Source organism: Ambystoma mexicanum, chromosome 5p (genome assembly GCF_040938575.1).
Source record: "Ambystoma mexicanum isolate Mex_15411 chromosome 5p, UKY_AmexF1_1, whole genome shotgun sequence".
Classification (NCBI taxonomy): domain Eukaryota; kingdom Metazoa; phylum Chordata; class Amphibia; order Caudata; family Ambystomatidae; genus Ambystoma; species Ambystoma mexicanum.
Window position 1 is genome coordinate 974,047,770 of NC_090930.1, and position 27,649 is coordinate 974,075,418.

General features: G+C 48.3%; 1 protein-coding gene across 1 annotated transcript in view; it reads left to right on the forward strand.

The window, feature by feature from the left end:
• SNRNP48 (small nuclear ribonucleoprotein U11/U12 subunit 48) overlaps positions 1-27,649 on the forward strand; it is a 279,405-nt gene that overhangs the window by 135,193 nt on the left and 116,563 nt on the right. Inside the window, exon 5 of the mRNA XM_069613443.1 lies at positions 20,146-20,334. Coding sequence (XP_069469544.1) covers positions 20,146-20,334 — 189 coding nt within the window. The remainder of the gene's footprint in view (positions 1-20,145; positions 20,335-27,649) is intronic.

The window sequence follows — 27,649 nt, forward strand, 5'->3', positions numbered from 1 at the left end:
ACAGAGAAGGGTGGCGGCGGCTTGGACTGCTCCGGAGAGTCTCCCGGCGGTGGGCAGATCCTTGTCGCGTAAATACCGTCCAGCCAGTAGCGACCCCTGCTACTTGACCAGGCACCCCACTCCGGAAAGTTTGGTGGTGCAGACGGCCACGGCCCCGGCAAAGCAGGCGTCGTACCCTACCATCCCTCCTGATAGGGACGACAAACGTTTTGATGGCTGGGCGAAGAAAGTGTTTTCTTCTGGTGGTATGGCGCTTCAGGCGGCCAACTCCATTTGTGCCTTGTCACGTTTCACGCACACTCTGTGGAACTGTGTTGCGTTAGCGGCTGAACATATTCCCGATGGGGATGAACGGGATGGTTTCCTTGCTATGGTCCAGGATGGTAAGGATGCCATGTGTGAGTCCGTTCAGTCGGGTCTGGACTTGGCTGAATGCGTCAGTAGGTCCATGGCGGCGAGCACCGTGATACGCAGGTTTGCGTGGTTGCGGAAGTCGGGGTTTGCTCCTGATGTGCAGTCCCGGCTCCTCAACATGCCCTTTGATGGTGAACACCTTTTTGGCAGCAAGGCTGACAAGAGCCTTGAGAGGTTGCAGACCTCAAAAGCTGCAGCGAAGTCGTTGGGCGCTGCAGTTCGCCAACCTCCGCCTTTTCGTCCTAGGGGACAGCAGTGGAGGGGTGGTTCCTTTCGCTATTACTCATCCTTCAGTAAAGCGAGAGGAGCTGGCAGTCAAAGAGGCCAACGCAGGGGTACCAGAGGTGGACGACAGGGTACCCGTGGTGCCAAGGCCGCTCGGGCAGTTGCCTCTTTGCCCTCCGGTAACGCCGCGGCCGCTCCCATTCAGTCGTGAGGCCATGTCCCATGGTTCGCCGGTTGGGGGAAGGCTGGCGCAGCATCTTGTAGAGTGGCAAGCCATTACTTCAGATGTGTGGGTTCTGGAGATCATAACCCACGGCTACTGTCTTCCTTTTCGGCACAGGCCTCGCGACAATCCACCGGGGAACCTCTCTTTGCAGAGTCCGGATCCGCTCCTTGCGCAGGAAATTCAAGCCCTGCTGGAGAAAGGCGCCATAGAACTGGTGCCTGTAGCGGAGAGGAACAAGGGATGGTATTCCCCTTATTTTTTGGTTTCGAAGAAAGACGGGGGATTGAGACCCATCATGGACTTGCGCGATTTGAACAAATTCCTCAGGAAGGACAAGTTCAAGATGGTTACTCTCTCTCAAGTCCTCCAGGCCCTTCAGCTTCAGGACTGGTTGGTGTCACTCGACCTCAAGGATGCTTACTTCCATGTGCCGATCCATCCCAAGCACAAGAAGTACCTGAGGTTCGCGGTTGGCGACTCGCACTTTCAGTTTCGGGTCCTGCCGTTCGGATTGACCTCCGCCCCGAGGGTTTTCACCAAGCTCATGGTGGTGGTGGCAGCGCATCTCAGGCAAGGGGGGATTCACGTCTACCCCTACCTGGACGATTGGTTGATCAGGGGGTGCTCTCCCGAGCAAGTCCTGGATCATCTATCGATCGCCTGTCGCTCCCTTCACAGGCTGGGCTTCTCCCTCAATTTAAAGAAGTCCCATTTGACGCCAACACAGCGGCTCCAGTACATCGGAGCAGTGCTTGACACTTCCCTGGGGCAGTGTTTTCCTCCCCAGGTGAGGGCTCTTCACATTCAGCAGATGGTGCACAAGTTTCAGCATGCCCAGACGCTCCCAGCATTCGAGTTCTTGAGGTTGCTCGGCCTCATGGCATCCTGCATTCTTCTGGTGCCAGAGGCTCGCCTGCGGATGAGATCTTTGCAGTGGGCACTCAAGACGCAATGGTCGCAGTCCTCCGGCAGGATGTCGGACTCGATTCAGGTGCCGTCCTCGGTCGCCCGGGACCTTCTGTGGTGGGCCGTCGAAGGCAACTTGATGAAGGGGGCTCCATTTTGGCTTCCCTGGCCGGAGGTGACGATCGTGACGGATGCATCCCTCACGGGATGGGGAGCTCATGCCAACGGGCTGACAGTCAGCGGTCGTTGGTCTCCGTCTGAGTCCAGACTCCATATCAATCTGTTGGAGCTGAGGGCCGTCAGGCTAGCCCTGAAGGCTTTTCTGCCGTCTGTGCGAGGGAAGAATGTCCTGATCCTGACGGACAACACAGTGGCCATGCACTACCTCAACAAAAAGGGGGGGGCAGGGTCACTTCCTCTGTGCAGAGAGGCGATGCAGCTCGAGTTCTGGGCCATCCAGCAGGAAGTTTCGATCTCGGCAGTTCATCTGGCCGGAGCCGAAAACGTGACGGCGGACGCTCTGAGCAGGCAGAGCGCGATCTCTCACGAGTGGGAGTTGGCTCAGGAGATTCTCCTGGAGATCTTCGCCCTTTGGGGGACCCCTCAAGTGGATCTCTTCGCCTCCAGTGTCAACGGGAAGTGCGAAAGGTTTTGCTCGCGGGAATTTCCTCCAGAAGGAGCCTTAGGAGATGCGTTCGTGGTGGAGTGGTCATTCCCGCTGCTGTACGCGTTTCCTCCAGTCCCCGTCATCCCGCAAGTGCTGCGGAGGTTACGGAAGTTCGGTTCCCGGATGATCCTTATTGCCCCGGCGTGGGCTCGGAGGACGTGGTACCCGAACCTTCTCGACTTATCCATCTGCCCTCCACGTCGTCTTCCCTACCGAGACGATCTGCTCTCACGGGAGGGGGGTCAGGTTCTCCATCCAGAGGTCAGATCCCTCAACCTTCACGCTTGGCTTCTGAAAGGTTGAGGTATAAGGATTGGGACCTCCCTGAGGACGTGATGGAGGTGTTGCTTTCGGCCCGAAGGCCGGCAACAAAGTCTCTGTACCGTTGCCGTTGGCGTAAGTTTTGCGACTGGTGCAGAGTTCAGAATGTGGATCCTTTTGCATGTGACATCCCCATGGTTCTGTCCTTTTTACTTTCTTTGGCCCACAGGGGCTTGCAAGTGGGTACCGTTAAGGGTTACCTGGTGGCGCTGTCCATCTTTAAGCGCTCGTCTGAAGAGTGTTCTTACTTTAAAATCCCTTTTGATTTCACAGTTCCTGAAAGGGCTCACTAATGTGTTCCCTCCGTCACCTTTCCTGGTGCCCGGTTGGGATTTAAACCTGGTTCTTAAGTTTCTTATGGGTGCTCCGTTTGAGCCTTTACATTCTTGCCCTTTGAGGCTGTTAACTCTGAAAACTGTGTTTTTAGTTGCGGTTACTTCCGCTCGCAGAGTGAGTGAGTTACAGGCACTTTCAGTTAAGCCTCCCTTCACTGTATTTCACAAGGACAGGGTTGTCCTTAGAGTTCGTCCTTCTTTTCTTCCGAAGGTAGTGACGGAATTTCATTTGGCCCAGAAGGTTGTTCTTCCGGCATTCTATCCTCCTCCGCATCCTGGTAAGGAAGAGGAGAGGCTCCATAGGCTTGATCCTAGGAGAGCTTTAAGCTTTTATGTTTCACGCATGTCCCGGGTCAGAGTGGATGATCAACTCTTTATTGGTTACGCTGGAAAGCGTTTGGGGCAAGCTGTGACGAAACAGACTTTGTCTCGCTGGATTATTTTGGCCATCTCGGAGTGCTACCGTTTGGCGGGTAAGGACCCGCCGGCTGGCTTGCGGGCCCATTCTACCAGGGGTCTGGCTGCGTCTGCTGCTCTGCAGAGGGGTGTTCCTATTCGCAACATCTGTGATGCAGCCACCTGGGCTTCAGTACATACATTTGTACGTCACTATTCCCTTGATTCCATCCGAGCGCAGGATCTGGCCTTTGGCAAGGCGGTCCTTTGCTCTGCTATTTGATTGGCTATTCTACATTTTGATTCTAAATTCTTTCCCTCCTCCTTGCTTTGGTACTGCTTTGGGAGTCTGTCATAGATATGGAATACGTCGGAGGACCCAATCCCCTCGAAGAACAAGTTACTTTCTTACCTGGTAACGTTCTTTCGATGGGATGGTCCGACGACGTATTCCATATCGCTCCCGCCCGGCCTTCCCCGCTGCAGAATTTCTTTTGCGATTGCAGCTTACGTTCCGCAAGGCTTTGTGTCTGACTGGCAGTTGACTTATGTCACACGTTCTGGGGGGAAAAAACTACAACTGAGGCTATGGGCGTCGTGCGTCCTACTTATCACATCGGATGACGTCGGACGTCGGAGGAGGTCCTCGACGACGGCGCATCGACGTCATCGACGCAGGACGCAGACGCCAAAAAAGTTTCCGAAGCAGCACAGCTGTGGTGATTACATGTCATAGATATGGAATACGTTGTCGGACCATCCCATCGAAAGAACGTTACCAGGTAAGAAAGTAACTTGTTCTTCTGATTGAAGACCCCCCACCTGGGCAACCTGTAATAAAAGTATTAACAAGCCCAAGGACCCACATTGCAGACCCATAACCCACAGAAATTGCATGCATTCCCAGGCGCGAGCGCGCCCCACAACCAAGGACAGCCCTCAAACAGAGCGCAGCCATCCTGGAACAGAGGGGGCCTCACTCTAAATCTGCAGGAGCCCCAACCACACCGGCCCACAGGAGATCTGGTACGACTCAGCACAATTACCAAGATACATGCGTACTAAGGCAAAGATCGAGCGCTAAGGGCCCCCTACTCCCCCAGGAAGTGCGCATCAAGACCTGCATGGAAAGCATAGCTGGAGGGGCATGCAACAGAGCGATCAAGCCCCAGCTCTGGAGGACTTCCCCCAGAGCTGCGCAACACAGCCTGCCAAGAAGATCCAACCGGAATAAAATAGAGATGACGTCCAATCGCAGCTCCACACCATACTTGCAGAAATGAGGATAATGGGCCAGTGGACTCACAAATTCAACAGTGCTGGACATCAAACCGGACCTACAAGACGTTCAGACCTGCCTGGCTGCCCAGGCGGAGAGAGTAACGGACAATGAACAGCGAATCGGCGCAATTGAAGACAACAAGACCAGCATGGCGATAAACTTAGACCGGTTCAAATGTGAAGTGCAAAAATTGGGGTGGTGGTGGGTGGTCGGTGGAGGGGGGCAGTGGAGGGGAGGGGAGGGGAGGGGAGGGAGGGAGGGGGGGAGGGGGAGGGGAGGGGGAGGGGGAGGGGGAGGGGGAGGAGGAGGGGAGGGGAGGAGGGGAGGGGAGGAGGGGAGGGGAGGGGGGGAGGGGGGGAGGGGGGGGGGTGAGATCCATGATCAGGAAAACCGATCCCGACGAAACAAAACAATCTGAGGGTGGTTGGGCTGCCTGAGAACGCACGACTTCCTCCAAGATGATCTGCGCATAGACGCGCGAGACCGCAGCATCGACCGCAGCATCGACCGCAGCATCGACCGCAGCATCGACCGCAGCATCGACCGCAGCATCGACCGCAGCATCGACCGCAGCATCGACCGCAGCATCGACCGCAGCATCGACCGCAGCATCGACCGCAGCATCGACCGCAGCATCGACCGCAGCATCGACCGCAGCATCGACCGCAGCATCGACCGCAGCATCGACCGCAGCATCGACCGCAGCATCGACCGCAGCATCGACCGCAGCATCGACCGCAGCATCGATACCGATACCGATACCGATACCGATACCGATACCAAAACCATCACCAAACGAGCGCCCGAGAATCATAACCATGCCCCTCCTCAATTTCCAGCACATGAAGATCATCCTAAAAGCCTACAGAGCCGCGGGCCCAATCAGAGTTCGAGAGGCAGAAATGAGGATTTACAATGACTACTCAATGGAAATCTTCAGATGACGCAAGAGATTCAGCCCGATTTTTGAAGCACTTAATTCCTCACACTTCCTAAAATTCCCAGCAACATGGTGTATCCCGTTGGATAAACAATGGCACTCTTTTGACGACCCAGAATTAGAGTGGCGCTTTCTCCAGCAACGGGACCTGACTTTGTAAAGATGCCATTGGAGGCCCAGCGACCGGATCACCACGTCTCGAACAGCCAAGAGAGGCAACAAACTAATGGGAAATGACACAAAGTAAACAGAAGGCCACGAGGATGGGAATTGAACCGCAGGAAATAGCGAAGTAAAACCTGGAGGCCTCACAGCACTACCAATACGCAAAGGAAATTCCTTTAACTGTGTATCAATCTGCGAGAATTGCACGGCAAACCCTTGATCCAAGCACTTAACGTAAGGAACACATCTCCATACAACCAACGCTCAAGAGAAGACCGGACTAAATAGCAGCAAGCTCCATGCCATTCGAGGCAGCCCGTCGCCTCGACCGGAACATATGGCTGTGAGGGGTACGATATGTGGGGAAGGGTGTCATCCCACGGGCCGGCATCCTCAACCACCATGTATGGACACAATGGCCAAGTATTGGGCTTAGGCAGTCTGGCAGGCCGACCCAATGTTTGTTATGGTTTTTGTTTAAAGTTTAGGTTCAGCTCATGTTCGAGTCTGTGTTTGAACAATGCTCCGGGATTAGATGAAGGTCGTGCTTAACCTCTACTGACCCATCCACAGAATCACTACAGCGTGCCCCAATCAGATACTGCACGAGACCAGCCCAAAACACCACATAATGACCCAAATCGCCTTAGTGCCACAACATCCAAGGGCTGGGCCACCCCATCAAACGAAAGAGAATGCTGAACAACTTGCAAGACCTTCAGGGAATATAATATTCCTCCAGGAAACCCACCTAGGGAAAAACGGAGTTGGAGAAACTGAAGCGAGGGTGGGTAGATACAGCAATACACATGCCACATCACAGAAAGCGGGGTGTATCCATCCTCCTTGACAGGTGGATCCCATTCCAGATTAAACACACCTGCGCAGATAAGGAGGGCAGATATAAACTCGTCCAGGGCCAAATCCACCAACACCCCAAATAAACTCCCAGCAAAGATCAAACAACACTATTATAGGGCTAACGATCAACTAATGGCACAAACTCTGTGCTGCACAGGGGGTGCCAATCCAGAAAGCAGCAATATGGTCCAGTCTATCGGCGATATTCTTGTACGGGCTAGCACAGAAAGCACACCGCAAACAATATAAGGACTGGACGAACATACGGCTTGTGGACATTAGTGAGGAGGGGACACTACTGCAATTCCAAGCGGCACGCACGATCTTGGGACTCCACCAGGGGGACTGGCTCCTATACACACCAACACTACGCTGGACTCCAGTCTCCTTGCCCCGACTCCATGCGAGAAAGAGATGGAACAACATCTAAATATTTTCCTGCACATCCGCACTTTCTACCTGATGGCAATCCCCAACAACCTAAGCAGAACCCACACACTAGCAAAGGCGTGGACCGAGGACCTAGGGCCCAAATTGGCATACCAGACGACCTCGAATATTTTGCCCCTCTACCGTTAGTCGTCTTTAATCTCAAGAATGGAGACATCTAATATAAAATCCAGCAGCGACTATATTACACCCTGGCCAAGCTATACAAGATGGGGATAGCCCCCACATCAGGATGCTGGAGAGGCTGCAACACAGTTGGTACAATGGGTCACATAATGTGGAATTGCCCCGCCATCACCCCACACTGGCGCGGAGTGCACAAGCAAGTCAGACATTGATGGGTCGGATGTCGCCTTCACACCCGAGGTAATGCTACTAGGGGCGGACATAGATGAATGGCACGCAAACACACTAGTCCGCAAACTCATTAGTGTCATTCTTTTCACAGCACGCAAACTCCTGATCATCCATTGGAAGACCAAACCACCACCCTAAGCTGCCGAGCGGGCCACACTTCTCTGACATGCCAATCAGAGCAGTAATCAAAAGGCAGTCAAAGCTCAATCCGACCAGAGTAACCAGATTTTGGGGAAATAGTTGACCTATATATCTAGGTTGTTGCGGTAGATGGGGGACGGCGACAGACTTTCCTTCGAGAACGTCACACAACCACCCGAGGAGGTAAGCAGAAACCGCCAGTAGAGACACTCAAGCACACCCTTTAGGGTTTCTTAGTGATATTGGAGGAGCACATATAGTTAAGGGGCTGGGGTGGTAGAAGAAAAACCAAGAGTTGGGAAGGGGGGGAGGGAGTGTTGGGACTGTTGAATTAAGATCTTGGCATGCAGCGAAACTGATGGCATTAAAGACACTACTAAGCAAGCAGCTGAATACACAAATCTTATTTACGTGTATTGTGTTTTAAAATCAAGGTGTCCCTGCTTGTCTAGGAGCACGGCATCCATGTGTCCCCGCTTCTCGGTGACATGCTTCGACTGGCTTCCAGCGTCACGGAAATCTTCCGAACCCTGGTCGACAGCAATGGACTTCGATGTCCTGGTGCATCTCTTCAGGATTCTCGGCAGACCCCTTCTCCGGTCGACAGCCTTTTAGAACGGTCTTCCAGAGTGCCTCGTTGAAGAGCAGCAGGTTTTGCACAATGGTCTCTCGTAGCTCGGGGAGATGTCTCTTCGCCAGGTCCCTTCCCGGATCAGTCCTCGACAGCTTTTAGATAGGAACTGCAGCAGCAATTCTTCTTCCAGCTGGGCTTCAAAGATGAGCTTCAAGTTTGAACTTCAGCTTCTGAACACATTGGTGAGTGAGAGGTCCCCAGATCTAGACATCTGTCCCTCATTCACTCTGGCTGAGCCAGGCTCAGTCAGCCAATCACACAGAAGGGCATTCATTCAGGCAGCCAATACGGCTCACATGCATTCATGCCATTCACTTCCACCCAGAGACCCCTAACAAGGACTGTTGATTGGGGCAAGCACCCAGCCTTTCAGCACACCACACTGCATTCATGTCCGTTTCAGGCAGGGCGGTCTCATTCATTGTGTCACACACACACAGAAACCAGACACCCATAACATAGAACGAATATTGGTCCCACACTCTTCACACAGGCCCCACCCCAAGGGTGTACCCACAACATAGTCACTGGGAAGTCTCCAGCCAGTCTGGGCTGGACATCCCCAAAATACCATATATGGTTCTTGCACCCAACAGCCAGTCAGGGGAAGGGACAGTCGGTGCTTCCCAGGACTTTGGGAAAACAAGGTAACGGGCAATAGAAACCAAGAGGCCCAGGGGCCATCTTGCTTTCTATCAGGAATCCACTGATTCCTATGGCAGAGCCTGACTATCCCAAAATGGAGGATACTCTTAAGCACCTGTTGCATCCGCATGAAGCTGCCACCATCCCATACCCTGCTCTGTGGGCAACATACAGGTGCCCAAAAATATACACTAGGGTACAGAGTTGTACCCCCACCCATGGGTGCCATAAGGGTATCCAAAGGGTCTCTGTTCACTATGACCGAAAAGAGGAAGAGCTGCACTGCAAGGTGTCCGAATTGGACTCCTGTGCAGAAAGCACAGAACACACAATTTCCAGCAGCGCACCGTCCTGACAAGGCAAGCAAAACAATATATATACACTGGGCAGGAAAGTAGCTTCCTTGGCTGCATATCAAGTAAGGATCGCTAATATCACCACGCTCTTGGCAAGTTACAACTGCCCCAAATGGGACGAGATCTCGCAACAAATAGACTGCCTCACAGCCCCTCAAAACACAGATTTTAAAAACTGTGGTTGAGGTTAAGCAGGTGGCAAATTGCATCCTGAAAAATAATCTTTAACGCAGCAGAAGATGCCGGACGTGTACTAGCTGAGGGTACTCTCATTAAGTGCAATGCATGGCGAAGACAGTCCCGCTTTAAGCTGGAAAATCAAGCAACACTGCTCAATATGCCCATCGAACCAAACGCGTTATTTGGGAAAGTAGTCGAGGTTGCACTGAAAAGTGCTAAAGAAGAGTACGATACCTCAAGTCTCTGGGACAGCTTACTACTAAACCTTTTGTGCAGAGCGGTGCATTTACTACACACCGCTTTCGAGGGCAAAACTCCCAACAGTGTCCTTACTATGGTCCGGGTGGACAAAATTCATTGTGGGGTTTCTCGCAGGGGAAATCCTTCTAGCAACATTTTTAAATGGGGCACAGAAGGTCTAGGAGTAGAGGCAGAGAGTCATCCACCAGATGCTCCCACTCCACACAGCAGTGAAACCCCCCTCGCCCCCGTCCGCTCCAGGTCCCCTCCATGCTTCTCCACTAGGAGGTCGCATTTGTCATTTTACCCATGCATGGGAGGAGCTCTCGTCAGACAAGTGGGTACTTTCCACCGTAGTGGGAGGCTATTGCATAGAACTCATACAGAGACCACCCAACCACCCGTAAAGAGACAAAAAGAGACGACGCAGGAGGAACAGTGCATTCTTCTGGAAGAGGTGAAAGCACCGCTGGAAAAGGACACAATTGAGATCGCCCCGGCAACCAGGTAAACCAGGGTATCTATACATTGTACTTCCTTGTTAGGCAAGATTGGATGCAGTAACCCTGTGGGAGACTACACCAGCCTTGTCCACTTGGTAATAGGTAACCCACCTACTGGTATAGGTCTGTACTACACAAGTTGGTAGAGTGACTGAGCAGCCAGGCTTATCTCAAGAGGGGTAAATGTGAGCTGTAGAGGTAACCCTGAGATTCACAATTGCAAGTATCCAAATAACACACTCAAGGTTTTCTAGTAAAATAATTATTTAGTAGTCAGTTTTAAATCGGCCTTCTTTAAAAAGGGCAATATGCAACAATACAATTAGACTTCACTTCACAACACCTCCTCACATTTAAGATCAGCAAGTTTTTGGGATGCCTCACACACACTTCCTACACCCTGAGGTGACTTCAATTACTAGGACAATGTTTGGCATTAATATATCACTCTTTAATGCAATTCTGAGGTTGTGGAAAAGGTCTAGGAAGAAAAAAGGTTAACAGGTTCTCTGGGCATGTGAATACTTTTCAATCTCGCAATGAAGTCTAGATTAGATCTTTCCCAATACAAGCTAAACTTATGGTCCACCTAGGAGGGACAGTAGAACCAAAGTCAATGGGTCAGAAGAGTCTGCAGGGAGCCTGGACAGCCAAAGTCAATTTGAGCAATGCCTATGGCGCTGAGGCACTTCTTTAGATAGTACAAAAAGTCTTGCACAACGTTTAGAGACTTTGTAGTATAAGAATCACTGTTGGGCCACAATCTATTAGGCTTGTGAAGGGCAAAGCTGGAATCAGCTCTACAAAGAGCAGCTACTGCAATTGTTCAGTGAGAACAAGCAAGCTACAGACAAGAGTTAAGCACCGTTTAGTCAGCACAGTACCTTAGATTTGAAGAAGAGGATCCAGATGGCTTCTGTTCTGGTTGCAGTCTTGCAGATCTGGGTTCCTGGGCCTCGGTCGTGGGGACAAGAGGGAGGACATCTGGAGGACTGCTGCACTGCAGTTTGAAGGTCTGCGGCAGCTACAGGCTCTTTTCAGATCAGCAGCACGTTGTGGTTTCAGCTACCGGCAAATAGCACCACTGCGGTTCTTGGACACTTGATGGGCTTCCCTTGGTTCTCGGGTCCAGCACTCTGGTGAGGTGGGTCAGGGTTGGGTCGTCCTGCTTCGTGAAGGTCCTCAGGATCTTCCTGGAGCTTGGGTCCGGCTTAAAGCCAATGCACTCTATTCTTGGTCCCCTGGCCCTCGGTTCCAGCAGCAGCAAAGAAGTACAGCCAGCAGGGAAAGGTCTTCCAGCACATTTCGCCTTGTGGTCAGTTGGTCCCACCAACCCAAGGGAAGACGTCGTCCGTTCCGGGCTTCTCTAGTCGATTCGGAGTTGGAGCTTCAGCACTGCAGCAGGGCTCACCGGGCAGTTCAGTGCTCCAGGAGGGTGCAGCAAGCTTTGCTTCCAGTTTCCTTCATCTGAGGTTTCGTCCAGTGGTCGACTGTCTTTAGTTCCAGAAACTGCCTTTTATGCAGGCATCTCCAATTCATGCACAGCCTAGCTGTCACACTCACAGCAGGGTAGCTGCCCTGCAAGGACAGCCAGCCAGCCATTCGCCACTGGCTGCATTCAGGTAACCAAGGATACTAAGGACCGGGAGTTTCGGGCACCTCCCTCGCTTCCTTCCCTGCCAGACGCGCTAGAGCCGAAGGTGGGTTTCAGCACTGAAGCCTGCCAAGGCCAAAACAAACCAGAGTGAAACCTGGTTTGGCGTGCAGAGTAAAACCCAAGAAAGACATCACAAGCAAGAAATGGCAAAAAAAAAGACAGGGGCCATTTTGACAAAATGGGCACCCATGGGTGCAATATGGCAGATGAGGATTCAGTCTGCGGTAAAAACGCACAATGGTAGGAAAATTAAACCACTGCCACCAGCCATTAAATGTAGTGAGGTAACACAAAAAATGTTACATGAGTAAGTAGGAAAAGGGACTAACCCCCACATAAGATGGGGGTGTACTGGACCTGCATAGGAAAAACCGGTAAGTAAAATCAATTGCACATTACTACTCTTGGGAACAGTAGTTCACCTAAGAGAAGGTATTTAAACCTTATGAGAAATCCAAAGGACTTCTCTGTGACACTGCACTAAAGGTGCTGTGTCACAATCCAAAAAGTAAATGCCTATGGAGTTTCAGACTCCAAAAACAAAAGAAACAGAGTCCAAATCGGATGAAAAATACATGAGCGAGTGAGAAAAAGGCCTCACTCACTCCAGGATAAAAATTGAAGTCCTAAATTCCAGCAAAAGAGCTGGGGGTCTCTTAAGGTTGAAGGGAATTGGGGAGAAGTCTCATTTCTGTTCTAACATTTGTGCCAAAGAGAAACCTTACAATGCGCCCTGTTAACAAATATGTCAAGCCACAATGGTTTTGCATGACAACGCTACATGAAGTAATCCCACTGCTATAACAGGGGGACTACATGGGCGACATTGGGTATGGAAGATGCATACTTTCATATTTCAATGTTACCAGCACACACACAATTCCTGCGCTTCAAGATAGCAAATCAGCAATACCAATTCATGTGCTCCCCTTCGGCATAGCCTCAGCTCCAAAGGTATTCACCAAGGTATTGGCAGTAGTGGCGGCGCACTTAGGCAGAAAATCAATCCCAGTGTACCCTTATCTGCACGACTGGCTGCTAACAGGAATCCCCCCAAATTTGCAAGCAAAATGCCCAAAGAACAATAAACCTTCTGTTCCAATTGGGATTTTCAATCAACGAGATGAAATCCAGCATCATTCCAAGCTAAAACGAGCAGTTCCTAGGAACTATCATACAGACAAGAGTTCAAAACATACTACTGAAAATACCTCATTACCTGGCTGGTCGCCGAATAACCGTACGCTAGGCAATGCGCCTGCTTGGGAATTATGGCTTAATGCATTTATCTAGTTCCACGTGCACGGTTGCGCATGGGGCCCAATGCAGGAGTGGTTAGCAAAAATGTGGTCTCAGGCAATCGGTTAGTGGGACGATCTAGTGGTTGTTTCGCTAACCCTAGTACAAGCACATCACTGGTGGTCAAAGGAAAATCTGTTAAAAGGCAAACCCTTTCACAATCCTCCAATACAGGCGGTAATTACAACAGACGTCTCACTCTCCGGATGGGGAGCCCATTACCTTCACCACACAGAGCATGGGCTATGGACACAGATCACAGCCCAAAACTATATCCACCTTCTAGAACTACTAGCGGTACTCTAGGCCCTGTAAGCTTTACAACTGCATCTAACAGGCCAAACAGTGCAAGTTCTCACAGAGGGCACCATGCCATGTTTTACATAAACAAGCAGGGAGGCACACACTCTCCAAGTCTGTCCAGGCTATCTTAAAAAAAGTCAAGCGGAACATGTTCCTAGTGTCTCAACCTGTTCCAGGGGAACTCAATTCTATTGCAGGCTCCCTAAGCAGCGATCCTCTACCCAAGGAACACGAGTGGCAACTCAACAGAGGAATCCTAGACAATGTCTTCTCCCTCTGGGGTTATCTTCCTTTAGACTTCTTCACCACAAGTCTAAACGCACATTGCCCAGACTTCACATCCAGGTTTCCCCAGCCCAGATCCAAAGTGAACACCCTGTGGATGAGCTTGTCAGGGAAATTTGCTTGAGCTTTTCCACCTACAGCGCTCCTGAGCAAGATAATGCACAAAATGAACCAGGAACAAGTGACTCTAATCTTGGTTGCTCCTATCTGGGCGAGACAACCTTGGTTTACACATCTTCTCAAACTGGCGATATGCGAACCAATCAAGCTCCCTTGCCCCCACAACATGCTGTCCCAGCCCTGGGGGGACAACGTTCCACCCACATCCTCACTGTATGAACTTGACAGCTTGGCTCCTGAAGTCATAGAATTTGGACTTTTAAAATGACCTCAAAGGTGTATGGAAATCCTTATAGCACGCAAACCTAACACCAGGCACTGCTACTTAAATAAATGATAAAGATGTGTAATATGTTTGTTTATTCATTTGTAACATGCTCCAGACCCGATGGTATCAGGGCACGAAGGTTACAGGTAGGGTCTCAGCTTAGTTACACAATAGATAAATTAACAATACAGATACATACATACATGCATAGAATAACAGGCTAGCAGGAGACAATCGAGTTATACATTTCGTTACTGTCCATTTGATGACATTTTGTATCTAGTGGACACACGGCTGGGGTTAGATCTTCACGGATTGCAGACGGCATGGAGTTCCAGAGTTGGGCTGCTTTTGTAGGGAAGCTATTACCTCCTACCTTAGAAAGTTTAAATCTAGGGACAAGGAGGGAATTGCTGTGGGCTAGTCTGGAAGGTCTGATGGAGGTCCTTTTCTGTAATCTCAGTGAGATAGCTAGGGGCAGCGTTGTTCAAAGATTTATAGGTGAGTGATGCAATTTTCAGTTTGATTTTGTCGTTTGTAGAGGGCCAATTATTTTGCCGCCTGATCTGAGATATGGTCTCCCCTGACTACTCCATGGGCCGCTCTAAGGGCATTGTTTTGGAGTGTTTTCCTGACGATTGTTTTGTTTGAGCCAATATATAGGGCATTACAATAGTCGAACCTGGACAGAATAAGGGTTCTAGCCAGGATTATACAACTGTTTGAGAAGAAGGGTTTACCAGTTCTGATGAGTTTACACGGGTAGCCGATGGTGGAAGCCAACGTGTTAACTTGTTTGGTGAAGGAGAGCGTGGTGTCAAGATAGAAGCCGAGTGTTTTAACCTCGCTGGCCACTTTGATGAGGTTGCCGTCAATTATGAAGGAGGCGTATTCAGTCTCTAGTTTGAGGTTGGTGGATGTGCCGAGGATGATGAGCTCTGTTTTGTCATCATTCAGGCATAGACCATGATTAGCCATCCATGCCTGGTTGATGATATGCACCCTTTTTACCAAGACCAAATCCTTAACATAATCCCCTGAAAGTGGGAGGAGAATCTGTGTATCATCTGCATAGTTAGTGTAGGTGATAACACGATCGTCCAGATCGTCAAAAAGTGGCTTAGTAAATAAGTTGTATAGCGTGGGGATAGGGTCTGCAGCTGCTGAGGGCGAAAATACTTGCATGGTCCTTTTGCTTACGAAAGATTCAATCCAAGCTATGGCTTCCCTAGAGAAGTGAGCAGCTGAGTCTAGGTGGCTGCATAGGACCTTGTAATCAACAAGGTCAAATGCAGCAGAGAGGTTGAGGAGGAGGAGGGTGGATTTCCCTTTGTCCCTTAATTCATCGACTTGGGTCTTTAAGTGTATGAAGGCTGTCTCTGTGCCGTGTTGTGGACGGAAACCAGATTGGCGTGCTCCTAGCTGGTGGTGTAGTTCCACGTATTTCTCAATTTGTGTGTAGGCGACCTTGTCGAGAATTTTTAATAGAAAGGGTACGGTCGTGATAGGCCGATTAATTACTGGGTATTGAGGAGTCAAGTGTTTGATTTTTTAGTAAAGGGAGCACACATGATTCTTTAAGGGTAGCGGGGATGATGCTGGATGCAAATGAGGCATTAATGAGCTTGGAGAAGAAGGGGGCTAGGTCCCTTTCTGCGTCCTTAATAAGCTGGGCTGGACAGGGTTGCCCTGGCAGTTGGAGGGTTTGAGTGAAAGTATGACTTTTTTTTCTTCAACATCAAGGATAGATATTTTAGAGCATTTGAAGCGAGTAGGTGGTGAGCAGGGTGAGGTAGGTGTCTTAAAGTTAGACTGTGTGGCGGTGGTACGAGGGATGTTGGGTGACGGAGAGGTTCATCAATCGAAGGATGTGAACCCTATTGAAGGTATTCCTTCACTACATGCTCCACTAGATTCTGGCCTGGTATTAAACTCCAGCAAGGTTCACCTAGCGGCTCTGTCCGCGTACACCACTTCACAAAACAAAGTGTCCTGGTTGAAAGTTCCTGTGGTTAAGGCTTTCATTGAAGGAGTAAAGAGACTTTACCCCCTTCCCCTGTTTCCAACCCACCTCCAGATTAGGATCTCAATGTTGTACTCTCAAAGCTCATGGGTCCTCCCTTCAAGCCTAAGAACAAAGCCAGCCTCAGAAACCTAATGTACAAAACCGCTTTTCTGGGAGCCATCACCTCCTATAGGAAGCGTTGGTGAGCTACAAGCTTTGTAAGTGCAAGACCCTTTCTTTATTATCCGCAAAGACAAAGTGTTACTTGAGACACCTATATTTTATCCAAGTTCCATGTTAACCAATCCATTGAACTAGCTGCTTTCTTTCAAAATCCATCAAGCTCAGCTGAGAAAAACCTCCATACACTGGATGTAAGGAGGGCAGTTTTGTACTATGTAAACAAAACAAGACCGCTTAATCAACTGTCTCTCTCCATAGCACCTGACAGGGAAGGTGATCACGTTTCAAATGACGCCATGTCCAGATGGATAATGAAATGCAAGCAGCTCTGCTATTCCCCATCAAAGAAACTCTGCCTTTCAAACCAAGAGCTCACTCTACCAGACTTTGGCTTTTATTGTAAACGTCCCACTGGACGCCATTTGCAAAGCAGCTACATGGAGTTCATACATACCTTTTACTCAGCATTACTGCATTGACGCAGATTCACAGATGGGATAAGCAGTGCCAAAACATCCATTTGCTGCTGTACCTTCTCATAACCCACCTCCTCCTGTTACTGCTCGCTAGTCTATGCCAAGCATGTGACCTAAGCAGATCCACAAGCCTCACGAGGATACATTACTGACCGTAATCGTATTTCTGATGCTTGTATCTGCTTAGATTCAAATGTGCCCACCCTTCCTCCTCTCGGAGTAGAAGGTGCCGAGATGGTTTCTGGCTTTATTGCTTCTTATCTGCTTTATTAGATCTGTACTTGCGCTACACTTCATGCTACCTCATGTCAGAAACAAAACAATCTGAGGGACCCTGACCGTGATGGACCATGGGTACAGTTGATGCCACACTAGGGATAGTATTACTGGCAAGCCCTGTCGACATACCTTTTGAAGTTTCAAAAACAAATTTAAAACTCTGCGACTACCACTAGTGTCGGCCTATGCATAGCATGTGAATCTAAGCAGATACATTACTCACTGTAATCATATTTCTGATGCTTGTATCATAGCACCCTCCTATGATAAGCATGACTGCTCTGCTCTAGGCACGCCTACATTGAGCGGTACAGACTTATAGTAGAAGTTAGAGCTCCGTATTGCCAAGCTGAGTCCTTTGGGTGGAATTTATTAAAAAAAAAACAGCCTAACATGTTATAGAAATGATGCTCAATCGTCCCTCTGGGTCTGTGGTAAAATGTAGGTGTAAATAGTCTTACTAATACTGGTCAGAACCATTGGCCCTCCCACCAGGTCCCCAACCCAATCTTCATGGGAAGTCTGCGTATCCTCCCACCTAAGCCACTCCTGCTTAATCTCTCCATTTGATGCACCAGACACTCCGTTTTCTGCACCAAGCTTTGATTCACTTGTCACGCATGCAGTCCTGAATATTCCTGCCACAGTTTTGCAGGGTCCTCTGCTCTGGGCACATTGGTTTTATCTGAAATGTACGCTGTCCCGGTTGCTACTTAGTTCACACTGTTGTCTTGAATTTGGCAGTGGACTCGCATCAGGCAAATATCTTGAAGTAGCCAATTTGTGACTTTGCCCCAACTCGATCACCCCAACGTCAATTTCTTAAAAACTGAGTGATCTGCAGAATACTACAATGTTGACGCACTCGTTCAAGAACTGCAATAAAATACATAAGGTTCGATGAACGGCTAGAGGAGGTCGAGCATTAAAGAGTTGAGGTTAATCTTAAATTTACAAACAGTAGAAATAACGTTATGGTACAAACACTTGCTCTTTAGCATTACAAATCCAAACTTAATAAAGTGTTAAGTTTGAATTTGTTGCAGTATTTTGCACCTCCACTTTATTTCTACTTTTGGTAAACTTTACGTTTTGTTAGCATAACCTTAACTTAAACGTTTTAAAAATATTTTTCGTTTTGGGTAGTGTAGCATAGTGGCACTTATGGCGTACGAGCTTGTGTGTTGAAGGTTTTAAATTTCCCACATGTACGCAGTGTACGTATCCTAGAAGTCTCATACATATGAAAACTATATGGCTATACGTGAGGAAACTTACATTTAAGTGAGATCTGATTTTGATGAGTTTTTATACATAACAGAGGTCTATACACATGTGCGTAGTTCTGGCTCTCTTATGCCCTTAGTAATACACTGATTAATTTTGATATAATATCTATTGCCTTTATTTGCTGTGATGCACGTATTAAAATGTCCGCCACTGTGGCAGCACTCGCACTATGTCCCTGCAGTTGTCAAATCTGGTCTAGTCTAGGGCAGTTCCTATGCAGGCGATTTAAGCTCCACTTTAGCTATGGGGCCTCATCACGAGTTTCCCGCTAACACTGGCGGTATTACCACCGGGGCGATTAGCCCTACCACCAAACCCCCGGCGCTATTCGCGCCGGATCACAGGTTTGGCGGAACGGTAAGTTCCCATTCCCCATTGGGCCCAATGGGAAATGTTCACGCTATTACCACCGGCGGTTTTCCCGCCGGCGGGAATGTCGCCGAAAATCAGCAAAATTGCAGCGGATTGGGGGGGGGAGAGCCGCCGAGGCCGTGATTTGGCAGATCCTTAAATTTGGCGGTAATAGCATTACGCCGCATTTAAGGGTTACTGCAAACTCGTGATGAGGCTCATGGTCTGGCCAGAAGCTACTTCCGCCGCTCCGCAGCGCGGACACATCACAAGCCACACTGAATGCTACGTGCCAGCAATTTCTTTGTCATAAGCTTTCCTATTCCGATACTATGCCATAACACATTCTTAAACAGAACAAGGTCGCTTTTACTTCAAAATATAATTTCCACTGTAGTGGTTTCCTTTTGGAAGTCTCTATTCACCCTCATTAAACAACTAATCCTGTTAAGATTGTCTGCAACTGTACTGGATTTTGGTGACGTCTAAACAGACTGTACTTTTACTGTATGTTATGTAGGCTTCATTGTTTGTTTGGATGCATTTACCGCTGGCGTTCAATGCACCCAAATATATATTTATTGGTGTACGGAAGCCCTTCTAATAGACGTTAAGGTTCAGGTATTGACTTTGTCTGAATACTTTCATAAAAACATAGTGGAGTAGTCAAAGCTGCCATTTTTCAAACGCTGTTAAAGGAATTGGCTTTTTTGAAAAATTGCGCTCACTCTTTTGCTTGTTGATAACTTGCTATGTTCTGACTTGTTTTAATTTGTTTACATAAGGTATGGCGATACAAATGAATTAAAACACTTCTTAATTTACACTTTTATTTTTTATCAAGTTTGAGAATTGTTTTGAAGACAATGTTGTTTGGCTTTGGCCGAATATGTGGCTAACTATTTATTTTGATGAATCAAAAACAAAATAAGATGCCCAGTGCATCCCTTGCTTTATTCCTGGTTCCTGGGCTTTTATTTGCTCTCTGCACGTTGAAGCACAGAATTCGGAGTTTGCACAAACAAAGGGTGGATGCGATAAAGGGCATGGATTGTGAACAAATGGTAAAACATGGTCTACGTGGTACACTTTTACAAACGATTAGAATGGGTGCTACTTTGGACTACATCTACTAGTCATTTTGGAATTGCTTACGGGATAAACACATTTGTATTTCTTTAACTGCCCGTTTGACTTAAATGGTCTTCTACATTTAGCAAATGTGTGATTTCATTTTTTCTTTTTTCAGTTAAACCTGTTGTTTTTTTTCTCAAGATTGCATCTTGTGCTTCTGTGCATTTGAGAATGTGCCCACGAAGTAGGGCATTAGTTTGTCCTGCTATAGGTTTCCATTTCAAAGTGCTGATGGTTGTTTCCTGATGTAGGTGCTTACTCTTTGCAACCTCCCGAAGTTCCCCAAAATCACAAGCATGCCATTTGCGACCTCACTCAAGCTGACCGTCTCGCCATCTATGATTATGTGCTGGAAGAGACCAAGAAACAAAGGTCCAGGGCTCAGGCCTCCGCTGTTGACTCTGATCTTTTCGAGGACTTAACTGCAAAGGTCAACCAAGGTAAGAATATGATGTTCTCAGTTTGATATAGAAAAAGACCGCCACTTCTCGTGGAGCATATCAAAATAACATTTCAGATTTTTTGTCAAGTGAACTATTATGGACCATGGAGTCCATGTGAGCACAAAGTATTTGTTTTGCTTTGTGGGTGTTGTCAAATAGCAAGTTTTGGGTGTTCTATTGTTCTGAAAGCCAGTTCTGCCTAGAGTAAAGCAGCACATTTTGTTAATGGCATTTTCCTTTCTCACTCTGTCCCTGTTTCGTCTTTAAGGTAGAATAAAAACCCTGAACAACTTCACTTTAAATCAGTACAATTTACCTGAGAAATGTTTGAGATGCTGTGAATTATTAAGATTCCCTTATTACAGAATTGCATAACGTTTCTATTTTCATGTGACTAAATGTATAATGCCCTTGTTTGTAACGTTGCTCTTTTTAACTTTCCTTACAATCCTTTGCCACTTAGTGGATCAGCCTGTGACATTATAAATTGTTATATAGGCCGATTCAGCAGAGGTGTATTACCATGCTGCACATCTGTTAGATAGAATTCTCATGTCTGTGCTAATTCCCTTCAACCTTGGGGAGACCCAGCTCTTTTGCTGGACTTGGGACATTTTAATTTTTAACGCTAGAGTGAGTGACCTTTTTCTCACCCTCATGTTTTGACCTGATTTGGATTTTGTGTTTTCACTGTTTTTGGAGTCTGACAACCTCCATAGGCATCTGCTTTTTGTATGGTGGCACACAGCCCCTTCAGTGCAGTGTCACAGAGAAATCCTTTAGATTTCTCATAAGATTTAAATAACATTTTCTTGTGTGAACTACATTTGCAGGTCCAGCACACACCATCTTATGTGGAGTGCTGGGGGTTACCTAGTAGCCCCTTATCCTACATTCTCATGTAACATTTTTATGTTACCCTCACTACTTTAAATGGCTGGTGGCAGTGCTTTACCTTTTCCTACCATTGTGCTTTTCTACCACAGGCTGAACCCTCAGCTGCAGTACAGCACCCATGGGTGACCATTTTGTCCAAATGGCCCCTGTCTTCTTATTTTCACCATTTTCAGTTTGTGAGGTCTTTTTGTGTTTTATTCTGTGTGTTGAAACATGTCTGAGCCCTATGTTTGTCTTGCCTTTGGCGGGCTCCCGCCCAGAGTGCCTGGATGGGCAGGATGTGAGGCAGGGTGCCGAAACTCCCCTGTCATTTGTCTCTAGGAAGGCCTGAATGCAACTAGTCCTGATCGGCTGGCTGACTGTCCTATTGGGACAGCCATCCTGCTGTGTGATTGACAGCTTAGGCTGTGCATGAATGGGAGAAACCTGCTTAAAAGGCAAGGGTTTTGGGACCATAGGCAGAGTAGACCACTGGGTGAAACACCCAATGAAGAAACCCTGAACGAAGCTTGCTGCAACCTCCTGGACGTTTGAATTGCCCGGTGAAGCCCTGCTGATGTGCTGAAACTCCTTTTTCACCCTGGCAGAGAAGCTCTGGACAGAACAACGCCCCCTCTTGGGTTAGTGGGAGCAAATAATCCAGAGACTAACTCCACTGCACCCCTATGCCAGACTTGCTGTGCCTCTCCATTGCTTCAGAAGCCCAATGCCAGGGGTTGTGTCCGTAGTGAAGTGAAACGTCCGCAGCAGTAACAAATCTGGCTAGAAGCTCCAGAAGCCGCCTGGCTCAGCCCTGCAGAAGCAGGACCTCCAGATCCAGAGTCCTGGATCCAGATCCAGAGTCACTTCACCAGAGTGCAGGAGTAAAGGAAGTCCCTCTGTGATCCGCATCAGTGCTGTTTCCCAAGTGCTGAAACTGCAAAGTGCTGCTGAACCGAAAACGGGCCATAGCTGCTGAGAACCTCCCAAGTACCACCTTAGGAGCCCTCCAGATGTCCTCCCTCTTGTCCCCATGACTGAGGCTCAGGAACAAGGGTCTGCCCCGCTGTAGCAAGACAGAATCCAGCTGGACCACTATTCTTTTAACCAGAGGTACTGTTTAGGGTAGGGGTACTTAATTCGCTGCCTGTGGCTGCGTTTTTCTCACTTGGGAATTGCATTGGCTTACCTTCTTTTTGTGTTGATTCCAACTCTCTTCACACAGGTTTAACAGCTTGTGACCCTACAATTGATGTATCTACCACTCTCTAACTTTGCAAGACTTTGATCTAAGAAGTGCATCAGATCCATAGACTGTGCACTAAATAACCTTGGCTGTCCTGGCTCCATGAAGACTCATAGCCCATTGACTTTGATTCCATTTGTCCCCCATAAGTGGTAGCTTGTTGTATACTGTTGCTGCTGGGAAAGACTTATCTAGATTTAATTGGAAGGTTTAGTTGTCCTCACATTTGCTGAGAAACTATAACTTTTTTTTTATTTTCCCTTACCTTTCCTTTCTACAACCTCAGAATCTACAAAGTATACTAGTGTGATATATAAATGCCATTACTGTACTTGTGATTGAAGTCACCTCAGGGTGTAGGAATTGTGGAAGAAGCATTTCCCAAGATTATCCACTAGCTTGTTTTGATTCTAAAAATTAATTTTAAAATCCATGTACATTGTTACAACGAATTGTCTTTTTAAAGAAGGCTTATTTAAAAATTGTTAATTAAATAGCTATTTATAACTGAAACCTTGAGTATAATTGATACTTGTCTACTTAATATTTACAGATTTCACTTGTACAGTTCTACAGCTCACATTTACCCCTCTTGAGATAGGCCTGGCTGCCCAGTTACACTACCAACTTGTGTAGTACAGACCTATACCAAAAGGTGGGTCCGCCAGTATGGGCTCTGGCATGGATTCACATGCTCATGAATATTCCCCGTCGTCGGGCTGGGAATCCTCGGTAAAAGAAAAGTTTCACTTTCATTTATAAACTTTCTACTATAAACCAATCACTGAGCCCTGGGTCCTAATGGCCCCCAGCCAATGACTGCCCTCTCCCTAAGCCCGTCCACTGGCAGTCATCTTCAGATTTTTACCGCACGTTCAAGTGTTGGGAGTCCTCACGTTTCCTTTTTTGAGCTTTCTACGTTTTCTTTTTCCAAGTTTTTTGGTAGGAAAACTGTTTTCGGTTCAATTGAGCCCATGTGCTCCATCGCTTATCCTTCCGATTAACGGCGGATCAGTTTTCTGGCATCTTTCATCGCCCCTCAAGGGCAGAAATAGTTGAGTGTTTGTTTCTTCTTGGAAGCTTCCAGAAGTTCATCAGGCCTGCACCACGCTGGAACATGTCAGAGGAGAAGGACAGATTTTCCCTCTTCAAGCTGTGCACCAGCTGCGGTTTGCGGAATGTTTTCACGGATGACAGGCATTCCCAGTGCCTGTATTGTCTACACGAGGCACAAGGAAGAAGATTGTGAGATCTGTTGTTGCTTCTCCAAGTTCACAATGAAGGATCGGCAAGTCCGGTTGGTGACATAGCTCAAGGCCATGGCCTCTGCCCCGGGTGGTTCACAGGGGCAAGCCTCTTCCGGATCCAGCCAACACGAGCGTGCTTTTAAGTACTTTGAGGGCGCTCCATCCGTGGGGGCCAAAGACCAGGCCAAGCACTAAGAGTCCTCTTCCGTTGGGGTCGCAGCGCGAATGGGTCCCATGACGGTCAGGGCACGTTAATCGTCTCCATCTTTCTCGATCTACAGCCACCGCTCCAGCTGTTCGTCCAAGAGAGTCAGCTACGCCAGGGAAGCTATGGAAGAAACCGGAGAAGGCCAAGCAGGACAAGGTGTCTGACCTGCCCGTGAAGGCCCAGGTAATCCAGGCCAAAATGTCCTCTTCCCTCGAGATGGTTGCTGCCGCCCTCTCGAAGGCGAAAGGGGCTGACCCGGTCCAGGGTGTCCCGGTGGCGGCCAGAGTGGCTCTTCCTCCCAGGTTTGAGGCTTCGTGCAAACAGGTAGAAAAGACTCGGGAGAAGAGGATGCCGAATCTTAGCCCGAGACCCACCCCTCAGGACTCAAAGGAGGGGGCGGAAGAACTCCAGGACACAGATCTTTCTTCGTCTGACGAGAAGGTACTTTCCGTCCACACCATCCCGGAGGAGGTTGGTGATGACGATGATGACGTCGACGGGGATGACTATATTGGTGCTGGGCCCAGCGACCCTGCTCCCCAGGCACCTCCCAGAGATCTGTCGCAGGATATTCCATTGGCCCTCCACACACTGGTGTCTCTGATTCAGAAGAGGATGCGAACGGCACCACTAGCGACACCACTGGCGACTACCTCGTTGACACCGGGGCCACCACTGCCGAAGAAGAAAACGCCCTACACCTCCATTCCAACCGTTGCTGCCCTCCCCTCCTAGGGGGACGGGAACGGACAGGGTGACCACGAACACCGGCGACTATGGCAGGATGTCACCGCTGCCGGGGGCTTCTCCACCAGAAGAAGTGCGATCCTTCCATTCCATGATGCCCCGTGCGTCAGAGCTTTTCCAGCTCACTCTGGAGAAGGGCTTCCTGCATCAGCACCGGGAAGTTAAAACGGAAGACCATCCTGTCAGTACCGCTCCTGGACGACGTCTGGGATGAGGGGCTGGCGCTGCTGAGGAACCACGCCTCAGCCCCAGTTAAGAGAGACAGACTTGAAAAGAAGTACCGGGTGCCGGAGTCAGCGCCCAAGTGTCTGCGGTCTCAACCATCGACGGACTCAGTTTCTCGGCAGCCGCCAGGAAGAAGTCTTCCAATTCGTTGTCTTCGTCTGCACCCCTGGTGTTGGGCAAGATTGTATGTAGTAACCCTGTGAGGGACAACACCAGCCTTACCAATATGTAACCCACCCTTTGGTATACGTCTGTCCTACACAAGTTGGTAGAGTGACTGAGCAGCCAGGCTTATCTCAAGAGGGGTCAGTGTGTGCTGTAGGGTTGCAACATAGTTTGATAGTGACAATAACACTTAAACTCAAGATGATTTATTAATGTAACAGTCAAAAATAAGCCTTCTTTAGAAGGTAGCAATTGGCAACAATAAAAATACACTTCAAAATACACTTACAGTTCAATAAAGTAAGTAGATACCCTTTTGGGATGGTACGCCGATTTTGCTACACCCTGAGGCGACTTCAATAGTTGGGATACTGTGGACATCAATATATCACTTTTCACACTTAAATGATAATACTGAAATTGTGGCAAAAAGTAAAAGGTTAGGGAAGGAAACGATGGTTAACAAGTTTCTCAAACAGGTAAGCACTTTTGAACCCCCCAATGCAATTTTTATTAACCCTTTCCCAGTGTTGGGTAAGATTTTCACAGAACTGGTAAATCTTCCTGACCTGGGTCAACCCCAGAACATTTTGCTTTACTAGTGGGATATTTTTCCTTAATACCTCTGTGGGAACATTTTTCCACACTTGCAGAATTAACTCTTTTTATGGATGTCATGACTCTCCATAGTGTATTTTTAAAGTTATCCTCTTTAACTTACTGGCAATAAGTGCCGGTTGTTGCTGGGTTGCCCTAGGGGCTCCCCTTTTAACTTTCTCTTGCTAACCTTGGGTGAACTACAGTTCCCAAGGGTAGAACGGATCTTTGGATCCCTTTTTACATTTTATTTTGTGAAACCAGCACAGCCTATCTTATGTGGAGTGCTGGGGAGATACAATGTATCCCCTTTCCCACTGTAACAGTTCTGTTACAGGGACAAGCTTACCTTCAATGGCTGGTGGCAGTGATACCTTGTATTAATTTGGTGCACCTTTACCGCGGGCTGTCTTCACAGCTGCAGTACAGGCACTTAAGGTTGCTCATGTTACCAAAATGGCCCCTGTCTTCTTTTTTCACCAGTTTAGTGTTTCTTGTCCTTTCTTGTTCCTTCCCCTGACATCCAGGGCGGGAAATTCCTTTGTGGTGTTTTATCTTCGGCGGGAGTCCCCTGGACTCCCCGCCCAGGCTCCAGTCTGCTTGTGAGGGCAGGAAGCGAGGAAGGAGTCCAAAACTCCACAGCCCTTTGTCTTCCTCCTTGCCTGAATAGGGTCAAATCCCAGTGCGGGGGCTGATTGTCCTGGTTGGACAACCAGACTGTCCCCTGTTGTAAAATGCGGGGAGAGAATGCAGAGGTTGTGTTTGTAGTTCTTGTGAAATACTGCGACCCTGGAAGCTGAAGAGTAGTCGACCACTGAAACTGGAACCGAAGAGCATGATTAAGGAAAATCAGCTGAATCGATTTCCAGCGACCGGAGAGCCTGCTGTGTAACCGGAACCTGCTGTAGCCCTTCATCGATCCCTGCTGCAAAGTTCCTTCTGAGGTTTTATCAGTTACCATGACAAGGAATCCACTGACCAGGTATTTGGCTGCAGACCCTGAGGTCCTCCTGATGCAAAATCTCCTTCAATGCTGAGGTACTGTGTTGGCTTGGGTATGCACTTACCTTAAGTCTCTTAGGATTTCTGTGTAGCTGTGGGGTGTTTTCTCTAATGGCGAGGCCTCTCATCCAGTGCACCCAGTCCCACTGCTAGAATCCTACTAAGGGTGTCTTCTGTGAAGCCCCTGGACCCTCGCCCAGTCTCCCTAAGGAACTCTGAGTTTTGCTTCTTAAGCACCTAGCCTGACACTGCCTGTGGACACTAGATCCTAGTGACCCCCCGCCCCCTTCTGCCACTGAGAACACTCCTGCTCCAAGAATAAGGGATAGACTTTTAAGGGATTGAGCCTCTTGCCATTAAAAGAAAATACGTATTTAAAAGTGACTTACTTGCTGTAATTCTAAGAATGAACAGTTACAAAAGTTCTTACTTGCCTTGGATGTGTGATACACTATTCTTAAAAGTATGGTTAACCTCTTTCTTTCCTTAGAAACTGGTTTGCCATTCTAATGGAGAGTAGATCTGAAGGTATATTACTCACCTGTGATTAGGTTGTCCCTCTTCCCAAAAGTAATGTGTTGGTTTCACCAGATTATTCTGCAGGGTAATTGTACGAGTGTCCCCCAACTGGGTCTTGCTTCCCCCGACTTGCTACTAGCCTGCCCAGAATAAGTCTGTAGTAGGTTGTTGCCTGCCTAGAATAACTGAGTCATTCAGTAAAGTGTAACATTAGGGTTTACTTTCTCTGTACTATCTAACCCAGAGTCTGTGGTTCTAACGGTCCCTTATAGTCCTATATTAGTCACTTGTATAGTTGGGAAAGATCTAACCTGGACTCCTTGAGAGTTATAAAAAATATATGGGTTTTACGTACCTTGAGTTAGCTGTGTTACAAGAGTTACTGCTTTTCTCAATCTGTGTTTCACTGATCTCAAAAGCACCTGTAATTGAATGACATCCTTGGGTTTTACTCACCTAGTATAACTGTGTAGTATTTTG